Source organism: Pyrgilauda ruficollis, unplaced genomic scaffold (genome assembly GCF_017590135.1).
Source record: "Pyrgilauda ruficollis isolate IOZ18807 unplaced genomic scaffold, ASM1759013v1 scaffold23, whole genome shotgun sequence".
Taxonomy (NCBI): Eukaryota; Metazoa; Chordata; class Aves; order Passeriformes; family Passeridae; genus Pyrgilauda; species Pyrgilauda ruficollis.
The window spans coordinates 11,514,561-11,536,928 of NW_024522539.1; the positions used below are offsets into that span (position 1 = coordinate 11,514,561).

Sequence of the window (22,368 nt, forward strand, 5' to 3'; positions counted from 1 at the left end):
CCAGAACCTAGTCTTTATGCAAAATAAACCACAAGTGAGTGGCATCCTATCCTCTGTGCCATGATGCCATCATCAGCTTTGCAGAAGTATCATTGTCATGACTCTATATTTTTTTGCTTTTCAACTCCGAGCTGCCTTGTCCTCCCTGGAGCTGCGGGGGTGCCAGGGCAGGACTCGGCACAGGTCCCTGTGCAGCAGCCAGGGCGCTGCTGCAGCCCCTGAGCCTGGCAGAGCCGCAGCTTCCCCGGGACCCCGCTGCACCGCAAGGACCCCATCCCATCCCTGCCTGCAGCCCTGCCTGGGGAGCAGGTGACCCGGGGTGGCACTGAGCCCCCCGGAGCCATCCCATCCCACCCCATGCCGTCCCTGCAGCCCTGCCTGGGGAGCAGGTGGCCCAGGATGGCCCGGGATGGCCCGGGGTGGCACTGAGCCCCCCGGAGCCATCCCATCCCACCCCATGCCGTCCCTGCAGCCCTGCCTGGGGAGCAGGTGGCCCGGGATGACCCGGGGTGGCCCTGAGCCCCCCGGAGCCATCCCATCCCACCCCATGCCGTCCCTGCAGCCCTGCCTGGGGAGCAGGTGGCCTGGGGTGACCCGGGGTGGCCCTGAGCCCCCCGGAGCCATCCCATCCCACCCCATGCCGTCCCTGCAGCCCTGCCTGGGGAGCAGGTGGCCCGGGGTGGCCCGGGGTGGCCCCGAGGCCGCGCTGTCCCAGCCCCTGCCGCAAAGGCCTTTCCGTGAGCAAGGTTTCCAGATTCAAGTCAGCTTTTCTCCCGAGGCCCGCGCCTGCTTCTTGCTTGCGCTACCCGTGCGAATGGCGAAGGAAAAGAAAAACTCAGCAAAATCTCTCACAAATGCCAGTGCTTTTAAACATTAAACGACTTTTAAATTCTTTGGATGTGCGGGTCTCACCCACAAAGCAATCTTTCTAGAAAAAGACAAATAAATTAAAGAAAAAACACACTAATAATGCCTTTCTGCTTTCTAAGTGACAAAAGTACTACCTTGAAACACTCATTTTGGCATGTACAAGTTGGGGGGAAGGGAGGCCTGGGGGGGTAACCTGGCAGTGTTTGTAACACGGGTGGAAGTGCATGCCAAGACAAGGCTGAAGATACACCCTGCAGTCAAGAGAAGCACTCTCCTTCAGTTCATCTCAGCATCAAGAATGAAAAGATTGTAACATAAAGCTTTGGCCATTTTTGAATCTACTATATACAATTTTTTTTTTAAACTACATAGTCATAAATTAAAGCAGTGATTAAATAAGCGTATACAAAATGTAATTAAATTAAAAGTCACAGCACATTATAGAGAAAAAATAGGAACCATTTATCACAGCAGAGAATATCTTTTTTTACCCTGTGAAAAGAACATCGACTAGCAAACACAAAGCATCCTAGTTCAAACAAAAGTAATTGAAGCCATGTTTCCCTTTCTTGCATTCATTGCAAACAGCGATCTTTACCCACTTTGAAACATTCCCAGGAATAAGATCTTCCTTGAGTATAACAGAGAAGTTCTGCCAAAAAAAAAAGGAAAAAAAGAAGAAACCCAAACCCAATCCAAACAATATAAAAGGAATATACAAACAAAACAACCCCTACAAAATAAATAAGAATTATAAAGCTTTTTTTTTTAAGTAACCTTAACAATTATCAAACTAGTAAGTTCTGCCTTATCACATAGACTCTCTATACAACATAACCCTAAAGATTTATTACTATGAGGTATTTGGAGGAATTGGTAAAAGCGATGCACGGCCTGTCTGGGCTGAGGGACTCAAGCTGCTTTGGGGGAAAGAGGAGGGAACCTTTGGTTTGTCAGCAAGAAAGTGGAAAAAAACATTTTCCTTTGGTATCAAAGAAAGTTTCATTGCATGGTTGCACGGCAAAAAGCACCACGGTGAAGAATTATTCCTTTTTTTCATTAGTGGCCTTTCTAACAGGCTGAGGTATTCAAAGAGTATAAGGTGAGAGATAAAGAGGTCAACAGCGGTTTAACACTTTGGTTCAAGCAAGGCACTCGTCCTATGAGTTTACAAAGTTTGCAACATGTTTGCCAAGAGCTTTATTATTATTATTATTATTATCCTTATCATCATCAGTAGTAGCAGTTGTAGCAAGAGAAGTATTCATAAGGTTATTAGCATTACCACTAAGAAAGAAGACAAGGTTACACACTGAGTGAAGGTGAGGAAGGGGGTCAGGGGATGGGGGTAAGAAGGAGGATGAGTTCCCTTTCCAGACCAAGGCCGTGCATGAAAAATCTTTGGTATTCTTTGGTATCATCAATGTGATTAAAATCACCAATGGAAATCGAGTGAGGTAGCGTCTTTGGTTCACACTATAAATAGTAGATCTTTACACACTTTTTTTTTCTTTTTTTTTTTCTTTTTTTTTTTTAACACGTGGAAGTAGCTATTCCTTACCTTTTGCTTCTTTGTCTTTAGCAAATAGTTACCAAATGTATTGTAAAGCTAACCACACCACAATAATAAACCAGGAGGCTAAGCAAAGTCTCAAAATTAGCCCCTGGGCCTTTGAATGCACCCAAACGCAGTGAGATAGAAAAGGGTAAGTGCTTTCTCTTTGTTTGCTAAATGCATAGTTTTCATCCCTATGTACAAAGGAGGAGGAAGAGGAGGAGGATAGGAGGAAGAGTAGTAGAAAGAAGGAACGTTTTTGGGGTAAAAATGTCCTGTTTACAACTCAGGTGAGGAGAGGTGTCCTAAGACTCTTTGGTATAAGCTCAGCAGTGTCTGCGAGCCCTGGGGGCAGCAGCAGCCCTGGGGCAGTGCCCACCTCCACAGGCCCTGTCCTGGAATCCAGGAGCAGCGCGGTGCCCACGGGCAGCCCTGGGGCTGCTCTCATGCCAGGCCACCCCGGCTGCTTGGGAATTTGCTCCTGGCCTGGAATGTGCAGGAGCAACCTCTCAAGCAGCAGCCCCGTTGCTGGCTGGCTCTGGTGGGGTTTGCTTTACCTGAGTAAGGAGAGGAGGCTGCGGCCCTGGAGAGCCACGCAGGGCTGAAGGAGCGCTCTGGGGCAGGCTGAAGGAGGGCTTTTTTTTTTTTTTTTTTTTTTTTTTTTTTTTTTTTTGGATTATTTTGGTATTTTCCTAGAAATCTAATGATGCCATTTACAATGGGGATGGATGAGGACAGTTCACCTCTTGGCCAGCCTCCCCCCGTGGGTCACTGCAGTCATGTTTGGATGCAGCCTGTGAGCTGAATGCATGTTCCTAATGCCCTTGGAGTCACCTTTGACTGAAGCCCCATCTCCTGATGCTCCCAAACTGTTTTGGGTTCTGCTCCCTCTCCTAATCCTTCCTGGCAGAGTTTTAGATCCTCTTGTCGAATTTGAAACTAATATCCATTTTGTCAGGAATTAAGTGAGCTGAAATACTGACACTAAGAGGCAGAGACAGGTTTCCTGGGTAATGTTAAATGCAGCATCAGAGGAAACTCCCCTTCGAGGATGCCCTGTTGAGTCATGGCACCAGTCAGAGCGAGGGAGCACCAGGTAACCTGTCCGTGCTTCAGTCGGTGTGGCTGGGCAGTCTGCTCAGAGGTAACACAGCTTTCCAGGTAGACTGAGCAGTTCCAGAGTTATTTGCTTCATGTTTTGAAGGAAATTGAAGGAAATTGAAGGAAATTGTGTTCTTTGCCTATTCAGAGTATGAGGTGCATATTGCTCGTGGGAAGAGTGGTTTGTTCCTAATGGCTTAGAGAAAACCAAAAGGTTTATATCTACTTAAACAGACATGTAAAAAACCCAAAACACTTAAAATCTACAACTTGTGCATCAGTTTTGGTGTGTGTGGACACGTGTGTGCACGTGTATACATACATACATACACCCCATCAAAATGTGTGTGCATGTACATATACACAGTCCTGTTTAGGGGCTTGCGTGTGTGTGTATCACAGATCCTGAAATTGCATATTGGGTGCAAATTTAATGCTGGTATGAAAGTTCTCTTTGGTTTCAGCAAGTAGTCTATAAAGACAATACAATGGAAATACTAAAAATGCGGCAATGTACTTTGAATTTCCCTGCATTTTTAAATTCTCAAGTTTTAAATAAATAAGGCTTTATTCTCTAAACTATAGGTACGTTACAAAGCAGTGTTTTGCTGGAAAAAACTAAACCATTACTTATCACTGTCCTTTATTAACCTTACACTAATGAGACTGCATTCATAAGGTACTTTATATGTGAGCTTATCAATGTTTCCATGTCAATTATGTCTCCATGGGGGTGGAACACTTCAAAAGAAAGCTTGCAAAAATTTAAGGTAAGCTAGAGACTCAAAAAAGTCCAGATTAGATGCCATTTTCATAGACAATTGCCTTGTCAGCCTTAAAGTGGGTTTAACATACTGAAATACGGAGAAATATTCAGTGCCAATGGTTTATTTTAATTATTACTTTATTTTAATAAAGAGATATTTCACCTGTATTCTAAACACTGGGGGGAAATAAACTGTATACCCTGAACCTTGACTAGACCCTGTCCTCTTGGGAAACAACTGGTGCTACAAAAGTTGCTCTACTTTGGTGTCACTGGTATTTTGAGTGGGCTTCATCCCCCAACCAGTATCTGCTACTGTTTGTAGTGTTTGGATTCTAGTTTACCTTGAATTTTCCTTTGTCTTTTTTTTTTTTTTCCTTAAAAACAAAAAGGTTGGAAGTAAGATTACCTATTTCTAGTCCTTGCATTGGGCCTATACCTGCATATTTGCTTATTTTGGAATTTAATATACCTAGCATAATTACTACAGTAATTTGAAATACCAGTTAGAAATCTAACAGGCACATGTATGGTTTTTAAAGTCTATTTTCCCCTTACATTATAATTTAATATGCAGATATTCCACGCTTTTCTCTTTAGTTTTATCAGAGTAGGAACGGGATGATTTCTCTCCTATGGGTCTGTTAGCAACAGAGCGTTTAAAGCTTTTCAGCTACAAATTTCAAACTATTTCATGCATTATCCTGACTAATAGATGAGCAAGAAAGAATGCACGGCACAAAAGCTCAGCCTGCTGCACACAGATACAGAGCCACAAAACATCGGGCTGTATCTCGGTGTCACGGGAATTTTGCTCTTGACTTCAGAGAGATCACAATTCCTCCTTCCAAAAGCACTCCTGGAGCTCCCCCCACGTTAACTGATGTTGTACCACTGTTTCCAGGAGGAAAGGACCACGAGCCGTCAAAGCTGTTACTATTCCTTTGCCTGGTAAAGTCGATAGGTAAAAAAAAGCTCACTAATGTCAATGAGTATTGATCAGACGCTGAGCCCTGTGGTTTTGCATCCCTCAATTCGTTTCATTTTTTGCATCCTGAGTGCCTCAGGTCTCCTGTTCGCAGGCTAGATGGCAGAGCTGAGCCACTCTGGAACACAGCGCCCGGGCTGCAGCCTGGGGACAGTGTCACACACAGTGTCACACACAGTGTCACACACAGTGTCACACGCGGCTCCTCCTTGTGCTCCCGTTGAAGGCAGTGAGGAAAGGGCTCACTGAGTTCAATGGAAGCAGCATCCCGTGCTCGGTGCCCGTGCTCTGCCAGGGGCTGTGATCTCCTCGGGTGACATTCTTTCTTGCCAATCACAGAAAGAAACGATAGTGTGGTTTTACTAATTGCAAATAACAGTCTTGATTACAAGTTTTATGTGTTATACAGTTAGATTAGTTTATACCTATAACTCTACATAGTATTTGTGTAAAAATAGCTTTGGAATATTAAAATCATTGCAATAAAATACCTGCAATACAATTATTAAATGTGTTCTTTGGTAGCTAGTCGATTTTTTTTATGGATGGAATAGTTTTCCTTTTTTAAATCTGAACATTCCTTAACAAACAAAGAGAATGCACTGGTTTAGGTACCATTCAAAATTTCTTTGCCTAGTTTGAACTCGTTTCGAGGCATTGCACCAGCCAAGTTCAAACAGTGAAACAGCAACAATCACACTACCGTTCCAAGGAATTCAGACGACTCCACGCTCTGTGGGCCGTGCCCTGGCACAGCCCTCTCTGGAGACCAGCCCTAAGTCCCTACCCACTGGCGTGCACGCAGTACGGACACACTGACACCTCCATGGCAAGTGCTGTGGACGTGAAGAGCTGTATCCAAAGAGATGTCTGCTCAATGACAGGAAATCACTATGCTCCAAACCACTAAACAGCCAAGTACGGTGAAGATGATAATGGGCAAAGGTGTAAGACCAGTGGTCTGTTCCTCTTCTCTTTGCTTTCCGTTCCCTCTGTTTCGCTTCCTTCTTCCTCTCTGTTTTTTGCAAGTCGTCATCCTACTAAAGTGTGTGTCTTAGAACAAAGTCATAATGCAGGTGAAATAAGTCTTTGGTTTCTTTGGACTTATAAATATTTTTTTTTTCAAATAGTTTTAAGTATAAACCTGCTATTTTGAGGTCCTGGTCTGTCTTTATTTATTTATTTATTTATTTTTAAAGCTTTTCCACCGAGGTTTTAGTTCGTGGTTATTCCTTCATGCTTTGGTACAAGTGCTTGATGAAGAAGATGAGTTGCCTGAATTGGAGCTGCCCTCGTCTTGCCACTTATCCAGACTCCTCCTCCGTGCATTCATGAAAAAGTTGCTGACGGTGCTCAGCTCCAACCCGAGCTGCTGGGAAATGGTGATTTGTAATTCTTTGGACGGACGCTTATTTTCCTTGAATATTGCATGTAGAGTTCGACGCTGGACGTCAGTGAAGACCAGCCGAGGCTTCTTGGGTGTATTCCCTCTATCCTTGCCGTGTTCTTGTTCTTTCCTCTTGCACGCTGCAAGAAAGGGGAGCACAGTTAGAGAGGGCTGGCAGAGGAGTGTGTGGGAGCACAGTACAGGGCAGATTAGGGAAAAAGGACTGGTCATGTCGGCTTCTGAATTTGGACAGGATGTGGGACATTTAAATCTCTAACTCATTATAAACTATTACAAGTATAAGGAATAAAAGTTAGAAAATACCTTTGTTGTTGTCTGTTAAAACTCAGCAAATGCTATTACTGGGAGCTTACATTTTGATACTACCCATTAGTGCTGAGAATTTAACTATTTAATATCTCTAGGAGGTTGAGTGGAATTTCAATTATTGGATTGGTAGATTGGAATTTTGAACTCTAAAGTTAACCTTGGTTGTACTTTCCACCATTATTAGTTGCTTTCAATCCATTTCTATAGCTCTTTGTTGACTGAGAAATAAGGAACTGTGGGAAAGCAGGATGCTACTACAGTCTTACAGGCCAAATGTATTCTAAACAAAATAAAACATGTTTTGTCATGAAAAACAATGGTATAGAAAATCTTCTTTATAGAATTGCTCCTTATTTCATCTATCATCCCTTCTTTCCCTTTGAGAATGTTATTTTGCTCTACATTAATAAAGAGTGCTAGCAATTTGAAATCTGCCTCCCAGATCACCTTCCAGGCAGGATCTGATGGGATGTGAGGGAGACTCCCAGATCCCTCTGTCAGCCTCCGACTGTCTGCCAGCTCATCTTAGCATTTTGCTAGGATAAAAGCTTCCTTGGGAGGGCAGATTCCTCTGTCTCACTTTCAAAATGGTCTGAAGCTCTCCGTTTCCCTTCATTCTCTAACAATGTCCTTTAATTCTGATTGAGAGATGCGTTTCTGGTGGTAACATGAATGTTCCTTCTCTGGGTCTGTCTAGTCCTGGCTTCTGTGGAGATCAGTACTGACCACATGAAGAATTTTGTGCAGTATCTCTACTTACACCATGATTATTGGAACGAAAACAACAAATTGCTTTGCAAAGGTCCTTTCTACAACTTCTGTTATTACCAAGAGCAAGCCCTGGCATGAAGGTTTCATTGCTCATGGGAGGTATAAAAATAGTCATCCACCTTTTGTATTTGAGGAACTGCACAGATCAGGAGCCAGGAGCTGTGAAGGCTCCTTCTGCTGGCCCAGGCAGGGACCAAGACACTGGTGGCTCAGTCCCCTTTGAGGAGAGGCTTTTGAAAAGGTCCCTAACAATATATATTCCAGCCACATACTCTTTCATGAGAAATCACACATCAATCAAATAGACTGGGCTGCCAAGCTCATGTCTCCTACAGGTATCTTTATCTGAAAACCTTTGAAGAACGCTTTGAAGTTACATCCTGACCTCTAAAGCACCGTGGAGCTTCTGGGCTAAAAACCAGGTTTCCTGATGCACACGAGCCCCTGCTGAAGCCAAACTGCTGAATTCACTGTGGGGATTGGTTCCTGCTGAAATAATCTGCATCCCCACTGGAGGCTAACATGGGCAAATCAAGGGTTAAAAATGCTGCTGCAAGAATAGTCTGTTATTTACTGACAAATATTCAGAATGAGGATACCAACAGCATCTCTATCTTTTATACATGTCTGACCATTTGATAATCAGAAATTCCTGGAAAAGCAGCTGCAGGAGCTCAGCTTTACAACAGCCTCAGCCTCCAGCTCTGACTGCCCCTGCTAACAGGCTCAGGCAGAAAAGCAGACAACATTTGCTGTGCTTCATTTCTGCTCATGCTGCTTTACACCTTCCTTTTTCAAAGACTACACAAATTCCATCTTCTGCCTAGATATTCTGTCCAGATCATAATTTGTCACAAAATCCTAATGGCACAGACAGCGTGATCCAAGTCAGTGCTGTGCAATGCTTCAGTGTGGATCACCACATCACAAATGACAGCCACAGCAGTAGGTACAAAGCCAGCTCAATTAGTGATGTGAGCCTCTGGGGCTTCGATCACAAGCTGCTACATGAGCTCTCTGAAATAGTAGGGAATAACAAAAAAAACAACCATCATTGGGAAATTAGCTTGCATAACGCATTGTCTTACTGAACTTGTGCTTATTTCCTGAAATATAATATTCCTGAACAATTATTTCCATAGACAGTGTCCCAAGAGTTAAAACATACCTTGTTCCTCAACTTCAATTGTATCAAAACCCTCTTAATAAATGCTAGTGACATCACAGAGGTAAGAAAAAATGCACATTACTAGGGAGAAAAAAAAAACAAAAAACAACCTATCCAGTCTATGATACAAATAAGCCTATTTTACTTTTTTTGCAAATATTTTCAGCTCTACTTCCATTAGCATTTGCCAGAGCTAGATTGAGGGCAAAAATTTCCCAACACACTCAATTGTTCCAAGAGCCCTTGCACTGCCAGGCCTCAGGTTGTGAGCAGCAGGGGTGGATACCACCTCTCATCTTCTGCCTGGTCCAGGCTCAGGAATATTAATAGCACTTAAAAATAAATAACAGTGATAATGAAAAACTGTAATAGGGTTTCCTTGCGATCGTTTTCCCTGCACTGGAGCCAATCAATTTTAATAATAAATTGTAGCTTCCAGCTTGCCAGAGAACAAATGTACACCACGGGATAAAATCTGCTCCATGAGGAGAGTAGCTCCAGAGCAGGCACAGACACTGGCCAACTCGCAGGCAAGGGCTGGCAAGGTGGGGCTGCCAGGCTCTCTGACAGCAGCCTGAGCCAGGTCACGCCCAGGCAGAGCAGCTGTGCCTGCTCAGGCCAGGTCCTACCCCAGAGCCAGCTCCTCCCCTAATGTCCACTGAGGTCAGGCCCCAGAGACATCCAATGAAATGGTTTTTTGGGATAAAACACCAGAGCCTGTCTTCACAGCGATTTATCACACACTCCATCTCTCTTTTATCTTACACAGCAGAAGATAATAACAGTAATTTGCACTGATGTCCTTCTTGTGCCCCTGCCCTTGAGCACTGGAGAGGACCCTCTTCCACAGCACAGACACTGAATTTAGGTGCTTTGCAGGGTGCTGTGCTCCCTAGAGGTGAGCACCTCCCCCAGGACACACCTGCTGGCACCCTGCCCTCACTCCCTGCTGCAGGCAGCCCTGTGCTTTGTCTCCAGGATGCCCCAGCTGAGAGATGCTCCGTGTGATGCCTTTTGAAAAAAGCCTTTAAGAAAATCTTGTTAAGAAAAGAGAAAAGCAGAGGATAAAGGAAGAGTCACCCTGACTCTGGCAACACACGTGCAGATATGACAATGTAATATTATCAGTGCCAGAAGGAGCCTTATAAATCCAGTCCTGAACTCTGGCCTCTTCCAGTCACTTCCATCTTCCTCTGCCCTGAGCAACAGATATTTTTGACACTTGCAATTCTCCTGACACAACCCATCAATCTATTTTTGCCTCCCTTTGTTCCTTCTAAGTCACCCGAGGGATCTGGGCAAGCAAGCTTGCCAGACCCTGTAAGGTCTGTACATGGCAGCGGGCCCAGCTGCCTGGGCACGGTGCAGAAGGGAGCTCCCACCTCTGCAGCTCCAGGGTCTGCTGACTCTGCTGCAGCCCCAGCTGGGTGCAGCACAGCGGGATTAGTTCTGCCCTGCCAGGGGTGTGAACAGGACCCCGTCCCCTGTGAAAATGCACTAATTGCATCTTTAGGTCGAGGCAGTGAAGAGGATGTTTTGCCTATCTGTGATATGAACAACATTACTCAGTCAGTCTAAAAGTCAAGATTATAGTAAGCTCAGGTGTTAACCCTGATGCTTGATCTAGTGTTTCATTCCTAGAGGATGGATTTCTTTTTAAAATTGAAGGAAAAACCCTGATTACTATACACCAATTTTCAGGAGCATGTGGTGTGTACACATGTACCTAGATGTTTCTGGCAAACTCCAGTTTTCCTTTCTAAAAAACAGGAGCAAAGAACAAAGCTGGTGATGCTCTCAATAAACCTAATTTCCCACAGTTTCTGGTTTGGTTTGTGAACATAATAAAATAGCACCACAAGCTCTGCTGGTTGCTTTTCTGGACAGCTGTCACTGAAGCAGGGGGAACAGCAATGGAAAATTTCACTTGGGCAAACCCTGCCCCAAGCCCTGTGGCTACTTTTGGATGTCAGAGGGCAACTCTCCCTGAGAGAGGCATTGCTCAGCTGGTGTCCCACTGTGCCACCACAGAACAAGCTCTCAGACAGGGGACGGAGGAGTGCAGATGGTGGATTTGGGGTCTCAGGCCTGGCACCAGGAGAGCTGTGCCCTCAGCAGCACAGGCAGGTGAGGCAGCAGCCATGCCCTCTGGGGTCACACTGCCTCCTGCAGCACTTCCCACAGCCCCAGCACAGGGGCACACAGTGCCCACAGACGGGTGTTTGCCTGTGCAAAGTGCCTGGAAGGGCAGCAGGGACACAGCAGAGCGGGGCACCAGCAGCAGGGTAACAGAGCTGCTCCTGGAAGGGAAGGGTACAGCCACCAGCGCCTGGGCATGGCCTCCTCACCCTGTGGGGGACACAGCCAATGCACACAGGGCACCTCTGCTTACAGGGAGCTCTTTGCTCCTCTGCTTGAGCCAGACCAGCAAGAGACACACACACAGTGTCTCCCCAGCCATGCTGAATTCAGAGCCTGTGGGCACACAGAGACTGTGTGCGGGTCACCAGCGAGGGGACATGAGACCTTGCACCCTGAGGTGACAGGTCACGTTTCCAGCTCTGGCCTGGGTCACTGCTGACCACAAGCCATTATTACTTGATGGCCACCAAGTGCCTTGTATGAGATTGCCTTTTACCCCTCCTCTTGCAAAAGTCTTTTGGTTATCTCAACCTCTTGTGTACAGGACTGTCTTAAAGACATAAAAAGCCCTTTTAGAAGTATCTCTTTAAATGTATTTTCTAATCTCTGCTGTGTCAGGTCTAGAAAGTTCAGCTACAGTCTGAACTGCATCCACCTAGGAAACCCTTTCCAAATCATCTGCTTCTGGTTTTGAAACATCACACAGTATCCAATAACAAGTGTGGAGAATGAAAACTTCACCGCTATTAGCTGGAGAATATCCTGAAGGAGATTCTTCTGTGGGAGGCTCTACCTTCTGGTAGAGAAAGCAGCAGTTTTTCTGCTTCCACAGGAGGCTGAAACTGCTGCAGGACTTTGGCCATCCCAGATAGTTCTAATCACGCTGGCTACAACAGCTCAGTGGAAACAGGTAGCCAAAAGCTTATGGCAAATTCATGGTGGCAATAACACACAATAAAGTGTGATAAGTTACATCCTTATCATGTGAATAACACCTCTGGGGCTTGCAGAGAGACACATGAACAACAGACCTCTCCCAATTATCAAAAACTTCATATTTGGGGGCATATGAAAACAAAATAAAAGGGCATAGGAGACACCGGCAACCTGAGGGTTAGATGTCACAACATGAACTAAACCCAAGCAAATCTCTTAGACCTGAATCATAACCACAACAGCTGGGTGACATTCACTCTGATACATCATGGTTTAGTGATTCCCTGCACTGCCCCAGGTTCTTCAAAGGCGCTTGGGGAATGGAATGCCTCTGGAAAGGTGCTCTGTGAGACAGCCTCCACTCGTGGAGGCAGCTTGTGGCCATGAGCTCCCGCTGCAGCAGGTTGCAGACAGCACTGAGGCTTGAAAGAGCATTCCCTTCAGCTTCAGCCCACTGTGGGTAAGGCCCCGCACAGCTTTTTAGTGATGAAAGCCTACCTGAGTGACACGGGTTGCTCCCCAAAGCTTTCTCCTTTCAGCTGAAAAGAGCATGATCTACTCTGAAATGTCCGAGACCACACTGAACGATTTCTTTTTAATCCTGGCATTATTCAGCATTTGACACTTGTTTATCTAGTGATTTGTATTTATGCTTATTCAGTGTGTAGGTGTTTCCATATACCCAGAGATCTTTTGATCTGTGTCGCATTTCTCTGCCATCAGATCCAGGGAATACTCTTTTTTTGTTTCATGACATCAAAAGAGATGAAAATACGTTTGTGTATGGGAAGCTCACAGGATGACATCACCCAGCCAACACACAGATCCCAGCTGATCCAGAACGGTAAACATCTCACTCCTGGGCACTGTATTAAAATGAGTGACCTTAATTTGCTGGCCCCGGAATAATGAAGTGAATCTGACTGAGGAGTGCTGACTCAGCAGTTCGGGATTCAGGGGTTTACACAAACTTAGTGTTGATGGATGTGTAACCACTTCAGCAAACTGACATCACCCTTACAGAATGTGTTGCTAAGTGGATCAATCAGGGGAAAGCACCTGAATTCCCTGCCATATCATTTAAAGCAAATGTTAAAATTCTTTAGCTAGGTCTTTAGTTAACCATATTACTGTGACAAATATTTCTTTGCCTAGCATAAGTAATTAGAATTTAATCACTTAAACTGCATCTTAATTACCCCAAATGAATTGAAAGGACATTTAATAGCAAAGATTAAATTGCCTTAATGAACGATTTTTGCGACGACATCAATATTTTAATCGCGCTATCCGGGCGCGGCCCCCCGCCCCACGCCGCAGCGGCACCGGCGGGCCCCGGCCGCGGTGTGGCACCCGCTCCCCGCCGAGGGCCGCGGGGCTGCGCTCCGCATCCCGGGCTCCGCATCCCAGCGGGCCGCGTCACATCCCAACAGACCGCACCGCATCCCAACAGACCGCATCCCACGGCACCGCACCGCATCGCATCCCACCCCGCTGCACCGCGGGGCTCCGTACGGCATCCCACGGCGCCGCACCCCACCTCAACCCACGGTGGGGACCGTGCCGCATCCCACCGCACCGCGGAGGCCGCACTGCACCGCATCACATCCCACCGCACCGCGGGGCTCCGCGCCGCATCCCACGGCACCGCACCACATCCTAACACATCGCACCCCACCACACCGCGGGGGCGGCACCGCATCCCACCGCACCGCGAGGCTCCGCATCGCAGGGCTCCACACCACATCCCAACACACCGCGGGGCTCCGCACCGCACCGTGGGTTCCCTAAGGCATCACACCACGCCGTGGGCTCGGCTCCGCGCCGCGCCACGGGCCCCTCACCCGCGCTGCCGCTCCGCACCGCACCAAGCCGCGGCATCCCGCTGGGGAAAGCGAGCCGGCCGCTCCGCTCCGCATAGCGCAAGCTGGGAAACGCCGCCCGCTCGCGTCGTGCTCCGCTCCGCTTATGCGCCGCGCCCCGCCTCCGCGACCCGGCCCCCTCCGGGCCGGGCGGCACCGCCCGCTGCGCACCTGGCCGTGCCCCTTCACACCCTCCGCGTCTCCCGGCCCCGCCAGCCCCGCCCGTGTCCCGCCCGCGCGGGGCCGGGGCACAGACCGGGTTCGGAGCCGCACCGGGTCCCCTGGCCCCGGCCCGCTCACGCCGGCTCCGAGCCGTGGGAGCGAGTCCCCCCGCGGGCCTCCGAGGCGTTCGGGCGCTGACTCCGGCACATTCCGCCCCCTCCCGCATCCCCAGGCAGAGACTTTGCTACAGCAGCCGAAAATTGAGTTTCTGAGCGGTGGAAACGACGCAGTCCGTCGCAAAACCTTCACTGCAACGTTGAGTATCGCCACATTCACTGAAAAACCCGGGTCGTTTCCCTGGTTCCGCTCTTAAGGACCTCCCTGCCGGCTGCCGTTTCCCCGGCTCCAATTTTTAAGTTCTCCGTCAATTCCAATGTATTCAAAACAACGAGATATGTTTCAAATAAAGGAGAAATGAGTCAGTGATGACATAAAGAAGTTCCTCCGGTTGGGGGGACATTAAGGAAGCCGTTTGTCAGCCTGCCTGTGCGGGGGGGAATGGGGGAAAAGGGGCTGCGGGCAACTCTCCCGCCTGTAGTTCAGTTCTTATCGACCGGTTTCTAATGCATGTGACAACGAGTGCAGAATTCTGCACCCTACAAACATGCAAAACCTGAGCCCGGGCTCACTTCAGCGGCTTCGGCACGCAAGCGTTAAGGAAGAGCCCCCCGTGCCATCCGATGCACTACTTTCCTCTATCAGAAGCAGCAGCAATTCTAGCTCCAGCAGCCAGCGCCCGCAGCCGCCGGTGCCCGCTCTGCGCCCCGCGGTGCTGCCCACACCCCTGAGAACAGCAGCCATGCATCGAGCTTTAATTCCGTTTGGGCTGCAAGGAAAATGTCACCACTGAGGCTTCCTATCTCCCTAAAATGGGGTGGGGTGGAGGGGGGAAATGAAAACTACTGTTCAGTTAATAAATTGTTCTTATAAATTAATCTTTCAGCATAATGAAACTGACTTCTTCTTAAGCAAAACGGCTCAAGGCAGTTGCGTTTCCAAAGAGAGTCTGTCAGCATCGGTCACTTCTCTGTTTCGTGTATGATTAATCCAGGTAGATTTATGTCGGAAACGCGAATCTACATTTATCGATTTGATCATGGAAGCGCCCGACACTCGGCCATGCTGGGTCCCAGTCGGTCCTCAGGGAAAACTCCCCTGGATGCCTGCAGTCTTCAGGTGAAATTCACCAGCACTTCAGCAACAGCTCCTACGCTTCAGTCACCTTAGAACTCCCCGGAGGAGTTCTTGTCCCTTGTGTGGAGTTTATGCGGACCCTTCGGCTACACAGACAGCTGAAGGCTGCCTGAGGCAAAGCGGGAGCGGTGGTTTAATGCCGGTACAGGCAAAGCCAGAATACCTGGCCTATGGATTTCCAGATGATTTTATCTCTGATTATCACGTTTCTTCCTGGTTATGTAAAAGGTAAATCGCACACGCCAGAAACCAGCTGTAGACCGGCAAGAGCCCGGGCTCCCTACCGGTGTCACCTGCAGCGGGCACAATCCTGGTGCCACGCTCCTCTCCTCTCCTCCTGGGGTATCCCGATCCCTCTGGCTGAGTTACCGTGCTGAGGGAAGCTCGCTTCCCCTCTGGCCACGCACCCGTTCGGAGGCACTGATCCCCAAAACAGGCGCCCCCAGGGCTGTGCCCTGCCGAATCCGAGCGGCCCCCGCCGCGGGCAGCCCGTGCGCTCAGCCCGCCGCTCGCCGCAGCACCGCGGCACTAATTGCCGGCTGCAGCTACGTATAATCGATGCGATGCTGCTCCCCATCGGGGCCGGCAGCCGTGGGGGGCTCAGCAAGCACCTGCGCCCGGTTGGCCTCGTCTATGAACCGGGAGGGGGCTGGCCTGGCCTCGGCGCCCCGCGGGGCTCGCCCGGGAGCGGGGCCGCCCGGGCGGAGGCGGAGCTCGGCAGGCAGCGGGGTCGGGCCCTGCCGGCGGTCGCTGTTCGTGGTGCTGAACTCCAGCAGGGCCTCACTGGCTCCGCGCCCGCGGGGTCCGAGGGGACGGAGCCAGCCCGGGCGGCGGCGCGGGGCCCTCCGCTCGCCGCGCTCCCCGGAGCCGCCGCCGCTGCCCGGTGCGGGCGGGGTGCCGGGGCCGGCGGGGCCGCTCCCGCCCGCCGGCGGTCAGTAGATGGCGCAGAACCCCCGGGAACCGACGAGGGGCGACGAGCGAGGGCTGCGGACGGCGCGATGGCCCCGGCCGGTCGGGGCGGGCACCGCGCCCGCAGCCCGGCCGTGTGACCCGGGGCGGCCCCGGCGGCACCCATGGGCGGGATCCGCCCTGTTTTGAGGCTGTTTGATTCAAACGGCAGCGAGGGTGGGACCGGGGCACGGCCCCCGGGTGCCACCCCGCCACGCGGCGGGTAATTAAAACAAACAAACAAACAGCCGAGCGAGCGAGCGAACAAACAAGCGGGGCCGAGCCGCGCTGCGGGGGCGGGGGCTGCGCCGGGACGGGCGCGGGGCGGGCCCGGCCCAGTGCGGAGGAACGCGGCTCGCCCGGCCCCGCTCCTCCTCCCGCTGGGCAAACATTAACGAAGGGCAAACGCGGCTGTAAATCAATCCCGCCGAAGGACACGGCCGGCAAACAAGCGCGCCCCAGCGCTGCCCCGGCTGCGCACCGGGCACGACTGCTCCGGGTGCTCTCCCACCCTCCGATCCCTCCGGGACAGGGCCTCTTGCCTCGGCCCAAGCCCCGCACCGGCAGCAGCCGAGGTGCGCCGAGCCAGGCCCGGGCCGGCCCCGTTCGGGCGGTCCGCAGGGTCAGGAGGGGAAGGGCTCTCCCCCGGGCCCGGTCCGCTCTCGGAGTGTCGCCGGTGAAGGCCCCGGTCGATGCCCCCCGCCTCCCTGATGCAAACGCCTTTATGCAAAGTGCCCGCAGGGTAAATATTAAACAGCCCCTAATGAGGCCACCGGGGCCGGGGCGGCCCAGACCTTCCCGGCGCGCTCGGGGGCGGCGGCGGGCGAGAGGTGCAAACGGCGTCATTAGATTTCATATTTAATGTGGAAAACGCTCTGATTACTCCATCGATTTCTTTACAGTTAATTTGGCGAGAATTTCTCGCCGGCTTCCCAAGGCTTCAGCTTAGCCGGGATTCACATGAGGAGGGAGAAAGGATAAGAGGAGGGGAGGAAAAGAGGTGCAGCTATGAAAAATAGCAGCCAGGTCGCAGGCCAGCATGGAGCAGCTCTGGAGGGACGGGTCTGTCCCCTCCTGAGAGCCGCGGGCGAGCGCGGGTTCCCCACGGCGCCTCTCCCTGCTGACACCCGCTCGGGGAGCCCCCACGGAGGGGCCCTTCGGGACGAGCTGGCTCAGAGGGCGCACATCGACACAGGACCCCCTCCGGCAGCAGATTCTAAGGAACCTTGGGCTCCCTTACACTCCTCTGGCGCGTTCGCAAAATGTGTCTCTGCCGCGTTTTCCATGGCCGCTACCCTTCCTCCCGATCGGCGGGTCCGTGCGGGGCCGGCGGGCAGTCGCAGTTCCAATAATGAATGGCTCGAAGTAGATTATTTTTTCCTGAACAAGACAAAGTCGGGGTTTTTTTCTTCCTTTATCCTCTCCTGTTTCCTCTTTCTCGCACACACGAAAAAAAAATCCAACAAACTGAAATGAATTCAGCCTTAAATCCCAGCAGGCTGCAGAAGGGATGTACTTTTTCTTTTAATTGTATTTATTTTTTCGGTGTCCCTTCACAGCCCTTCCAAATGTCAATGAAGGCGAGGGAGAGGGAGGGAAGACTAACAGAGAGACAGTCAAATAGATAAATATTCAGTGATAGAGAGGAGAGAGAGAGTGGGACAGACAAAGGAAAAAAGAACAGAGAAGAGAAGGGAGATGGGATGAATAAGATGGAGGCTGGAAGAGGTCAGCTTTGCAATTAGCAGTTCTGCTTACATTTCAAGAGACAGCCCAGGAAGTGTCAAGACCTCAATCCTGCTTCCATGTAACTACCAATTTTTCTTCTATTTGTCGGAGCTTCTGTAATCTGGGAGGTAGGAATCCCCCAGGGACGGCTGGAAGGGGCAAATACTCAAGATAAAGTGCAAGGCGAGAACGCGAGGCCTAAAATAAGCAGGCTCCATCCCCCTCACTGCCTCCCGGTTGTTGTCTGCAGGAAATCAGAAAGGGAAGAAACGAAGGCGGCTCTGGGTATTTATCTACCTGATAATTCTCTAAACGCCCGGGAGTGAGTTATAATTTGGACGTGAAATTTAATTTGCGTCGGCTGCAGTAATTTATGTTATTTTGAATTGATGTTCATACATCAATATCAAGTGGGGCAGATTTTTACCACTTAGTAAGATCATCACACGTTTAAAACCTGCACAAAATAAAATCGATACTTTATGCATTTACAGCCGGTGGCCGGCAGCGCGGCGCGGAGGGGTGCGGAGGGGCGCGCAGGCTGCGCGGGGCGGGGCGGGGGCCCCGGGACCGCCCCACTGACAGGGACTCGGCTCTATGCAAATGCCCACGTGCTGCCGGAGCCCAGGTGGGCAGCGCCCGGCGAGGCCCGGAGCCCCCGGTACGCGGGGAGAGCTCTGCGGGGCACCCCGACCCCCCCGTGCTGCCAACCCCTCTTCGCCCCGGGGAAGCTGTTTCTGTAAGGTGCCAGCTTTCGGGATTCATCGGAAAGGGAAGGCGGAATAATGAGGCTTTGTCTCTCTAACGGGATTACCGGGATCCGTTTATGAGAGGGCAGCGCTGAGGTGGCTGGAGAAGGGGCGGTCTGGGGGCAGCAGCGAACAATGGGACCCTCCGGACCCGGCAGCTGGGCAGAGCACGGCCGCCTCCCTCCCTCCCTCCTCCCTCCCGGCCTGCAGCAGCCGGGGCTGGCAGAGCTTCCCGGCCGGCAGCGCCAGGAAAGGGATGCCAGCAGCCTCCGAATCGAGGGGTTGTTTCCAGTATCGATCTATGCAAATGAGCGGAGATTCAGGTCGACCAAATTGTCGTAAAAATACGCTCCAAATCGAAGAAAGTTCGCCTTAGCAATCGTTACAGGGATATTGGAAACACAAACTCCATCCTCCTCTCCCGGGTAGCACCAACCAGACAAGGGTTTTTCGCTGGTGGGGTGGCTGCTGAGAAAGGGAAGGCGGAAAGGGCAGTTTCTGAGAGCTCAGACCTTTGAAACTGACTCCGCAGGAGTGGAAGCCAAAGAGAGCAACGTCCTCCCACCGGCGGGCACCTAAGGGCCAGCTACAGCGGGGAGGGAGGCCCTGCCCCGGACCCTTCCTGGCTCTGCTTTAGGTTTCTGGAACAAGGTGGTTGACTGAAAATACGCACGGGGCACGGTGGTGGCCCAGCTGCGTCCCTGCACACTCGGGAAACGGTCGCAAGTTGTCACCGTCTCGGCAGTCGAGAGTGCAAGACCAGTTTGTGCTTTTGAAAGGAGAAAGATTTGGCCCTTCCCTTATTTTTGTCTGTGAAACGGATCAGTGACCCTGGCTCCAACTCGGATTGACTGTCTTGCGTTCTCCAGGGACAAATTAATGGAGACCTATCACTTAATTAACAAACCCTCACTCACGGTATATTAAACCCGGGCTCTGCAGGCGGGAGGGTTTGGGAGGCGGCGGCAGAGCACAGGTACGGACCGGGACGGCCATCTCTGAGCAGACAATACGGGACCCGCTCGGGAGCACACCGGGCAGCGAGCGCCGACCGCGGGGCGAGGCTGCGAGCAGCGAAGCCGCGGCACGGCCGGTCTGTCTCACGCAGAGACATCCACGCGAAACTCAAAGTGCGCGGCCTAATGATAACTACAACCAGTTAAAAATAAATAAATTTCAAAAAAAAAAGAAATCCAACGATTTTAGCCACCAGCATTTCTCAGGCACAGCTCACCCGCCGGGCTCGGCTCACTCGCGCCTGTCCCAGCTCACCCAGCCCGAGCGGGACCCCGAGCTCCACCGCGACCTGAGCCCACCGCCCCCACACAAAGCAGACGCACAGAGTCTCTCGGCGGCGCATTACCGGGGCTCCCCCGTACCCCGTCCGTGGGCCCGGTTCAGCAGCCAATTCAAGCATTTCCGCCTCGCCCTCCGCGCTCCGCGCAGCGTTGCCGCCGGCCGAAGCGGCTTTCGGCGGCCTCCCGTTACCGGGCGGGCTGGGCGTCCTTCTGCCCGCGGCAGGCGAGCCCGGGGGTGCGCCCGGCCGGGGAACGGGGAGAGCAGGGGCGCCGCAGTGCGCTGCCCGAGCCCGGCTCGGCTTTGTCTGAGCGCGGCGCAGAGGAGCCGGACGGTGCCGGTGCGCCGAGACGGGAGAGGGAGAGGGGAAGGGAGAGAAATGGAGAGGCGGAGCGGGGGATCGGTGCTGCTCTTCAGGGACAGGCGGGCATCGGGGCGGCCTGCCCAGGCCCGAGGCCCCGCTCTGCCGCTGCCGTGTCCCGAACACCCCGCAGCGGGCTCACCTGCAAGCCGTAGAGCAGACATCCGCTGAAACTCCGGCTCCTGGAGCCACTTCCACATTCTGCGGAAGGTCTCCCGGCCGGATTTGAGCTTGCTCCAGGGCTTGGGGTTCCTCAGCAGGTCCGAGAGTGTCCCTTGAGAGCGGCACAGCACCCTCTGGGCGAAGATAGCCTGGGGGATGCTGTACCGCTTGAGCTCGGTGGTGATCCTCTGAGCTACTTCTTTGGTATTGATTTCTTCCATTTGCCCTGAATTACTTCCACTGTTGACCTGCGAACCAGTTACAGAAGGGTTTTGCTCCCTGGCAGAGCCCAGGATCTGCCCGTGGCTCTGGGCATTCAAGTGGGCATGGGGGTGGTGTGGGATCCCGTTGATAGGCACCATGCCAGCGGAGGTGGGGGTGAGGTGTTGGTCGCCATGCCTGGCTAACATGGCAGGGTGGTGGGCTTCAAATCCGTTTGGGGTGAGCATTTTCTCGGCGGGCATGGTGGCACTGGGATGAGCGTAGTGGGGCAGCCCTTGCTGGGAGTTGTGGATGCTCCCCAGGCCCGATCCAGACAACGGAGAGAGGCTCTGCCCCATGCCGGTAACATCCTTGTGGTAAGGGGTGTAGAGATTGTTCATGGACGCCAGACCCCTCTCGTCCCGCATGAGCGTGAAGCTGCCGCTCACGTTGCCCGGTATCCGCTGGTGGGGATGGTGATGGTGGTGATGGTGGTGGTGGTGGTGAGGGAACTTGTCCGAGACCGTCGAGATGGGAGGTAGAGGCTGCAGAGGGGTTAACGTGGTGTAGGTGCTGCTCATGCTCATGCCGGGGGGTGTCTCGCAGGCCATGGTCATGGTGGGGTGCAGGGGGCCGGTCAGCGCGTGCTCGGGCGGCCGGTGGTGGTGGTGGTAGTCGCCGCCGTCGAGGATGGACGCCATGCCCATGGAGCGCGGGTGGGCCGGCAGGTGGCTGCCGCGGTGGGGCACCGCGCTCCGGTGGTGGGGGCTGCCGCTCATCAGGTCGGCGGCGGCGGGCACCGGCTCATGGCTCACCCCGTGCAGATCGCCGATGTTCTCCATCGCCAGCTGCGCGTTCATCGTCGGCCGTGCGGGCGGCGGGACCGCACATCTATCTGGTGGGCGGCGGGGCGTCCCGGAGCTCTTGGCGGCGGCCGGTTGCTCCCGCGGGCCGGCGGCGGCGGGCGAGCGCTGCGGGCTGGTGGTGGCGGTGCTGCTGCTGCTGTTGCCGGGCTGCTGGCTTTCCCGTTTCGGTCGTTTTTTTAATTATTATTATTATTTTCCCTTTCAATATTTATTTTGTGGCAACGTATTTATTTGTTTTTTCCCGCTGCTGGCTGGCGCCGCCGGGCCGGTCCTAGGGCCGCCGCTCCCTCAGGCCGGGCCCCGCAGCCGCGGCCGCGGCGGGTGTGTGGCCGCGTCCCTCGCCATCCCCAGCCATGGCTCTCTCTGCGCCCCGCGCTCCGGCTCCGCTCCGTGCTGCAGCGCCGCCGCCGCCCGCACCGCGCATGCGCGCGGCACCCCCTCCCGCCCCGCCCCGCCCCGTGACATCAGCGCCGCTATTAAGCGGGCGAGCCCCCCGCGGCGGCGCTCAGAGCCGGCGGTGCCGCTGCCCCGCGCCCGCGGCCCCCGCCCCGGGCACAAAGGGCCGCCCCGCCCCGCTCTGCTGCCGGGCAGGGACACCCGCCCCGCCCCTTCGGTGACTCCGCGTTTTCCGTGAGCGCGGAGCCTCCTCACCGGGAGCTTCCGGAGGTGACACCGGACCGCCCTGCCCCGCGGCGCCCGTGGGCCGTGCCCCCCGTGTGCCCCACATGTCCTATCTACCCACGCTGTCCCGCAGCCGCGTGCCCC

At 52.6% G+C, this 22,368-nt stretch overlaps 1 protein-coding gene across 1 annotated transcript; it reads right to left on the bottom strand.

Annotated features, from left to right (window-relative positions):
* Positions 1-6,514: 6,514 nt before the first annotated feature.
* ONECUT1 (one cut homeobox 1) lies at positions 6,515-21,617 on the bottom strand. The gene is made up of 2 exons (XM_041469209.1): positions 20,517-21,617; positions 6,515-6,807 (listed from the first exon to the last, which is right to left on the bottom strand). The coding sequence occupies exons 1-2, from the start codon at positions 21,595-21,597 to the stop codon at positions 6,515-6,517; spliced, it is 1,374 nt and encodes a 457-aa protein (XP_041325143.1). The 5' UTR covers positions 21,598-21,617.
* Between the last annotated feature and the right edge of the window lie 751 nt (positions 21,618-22,368).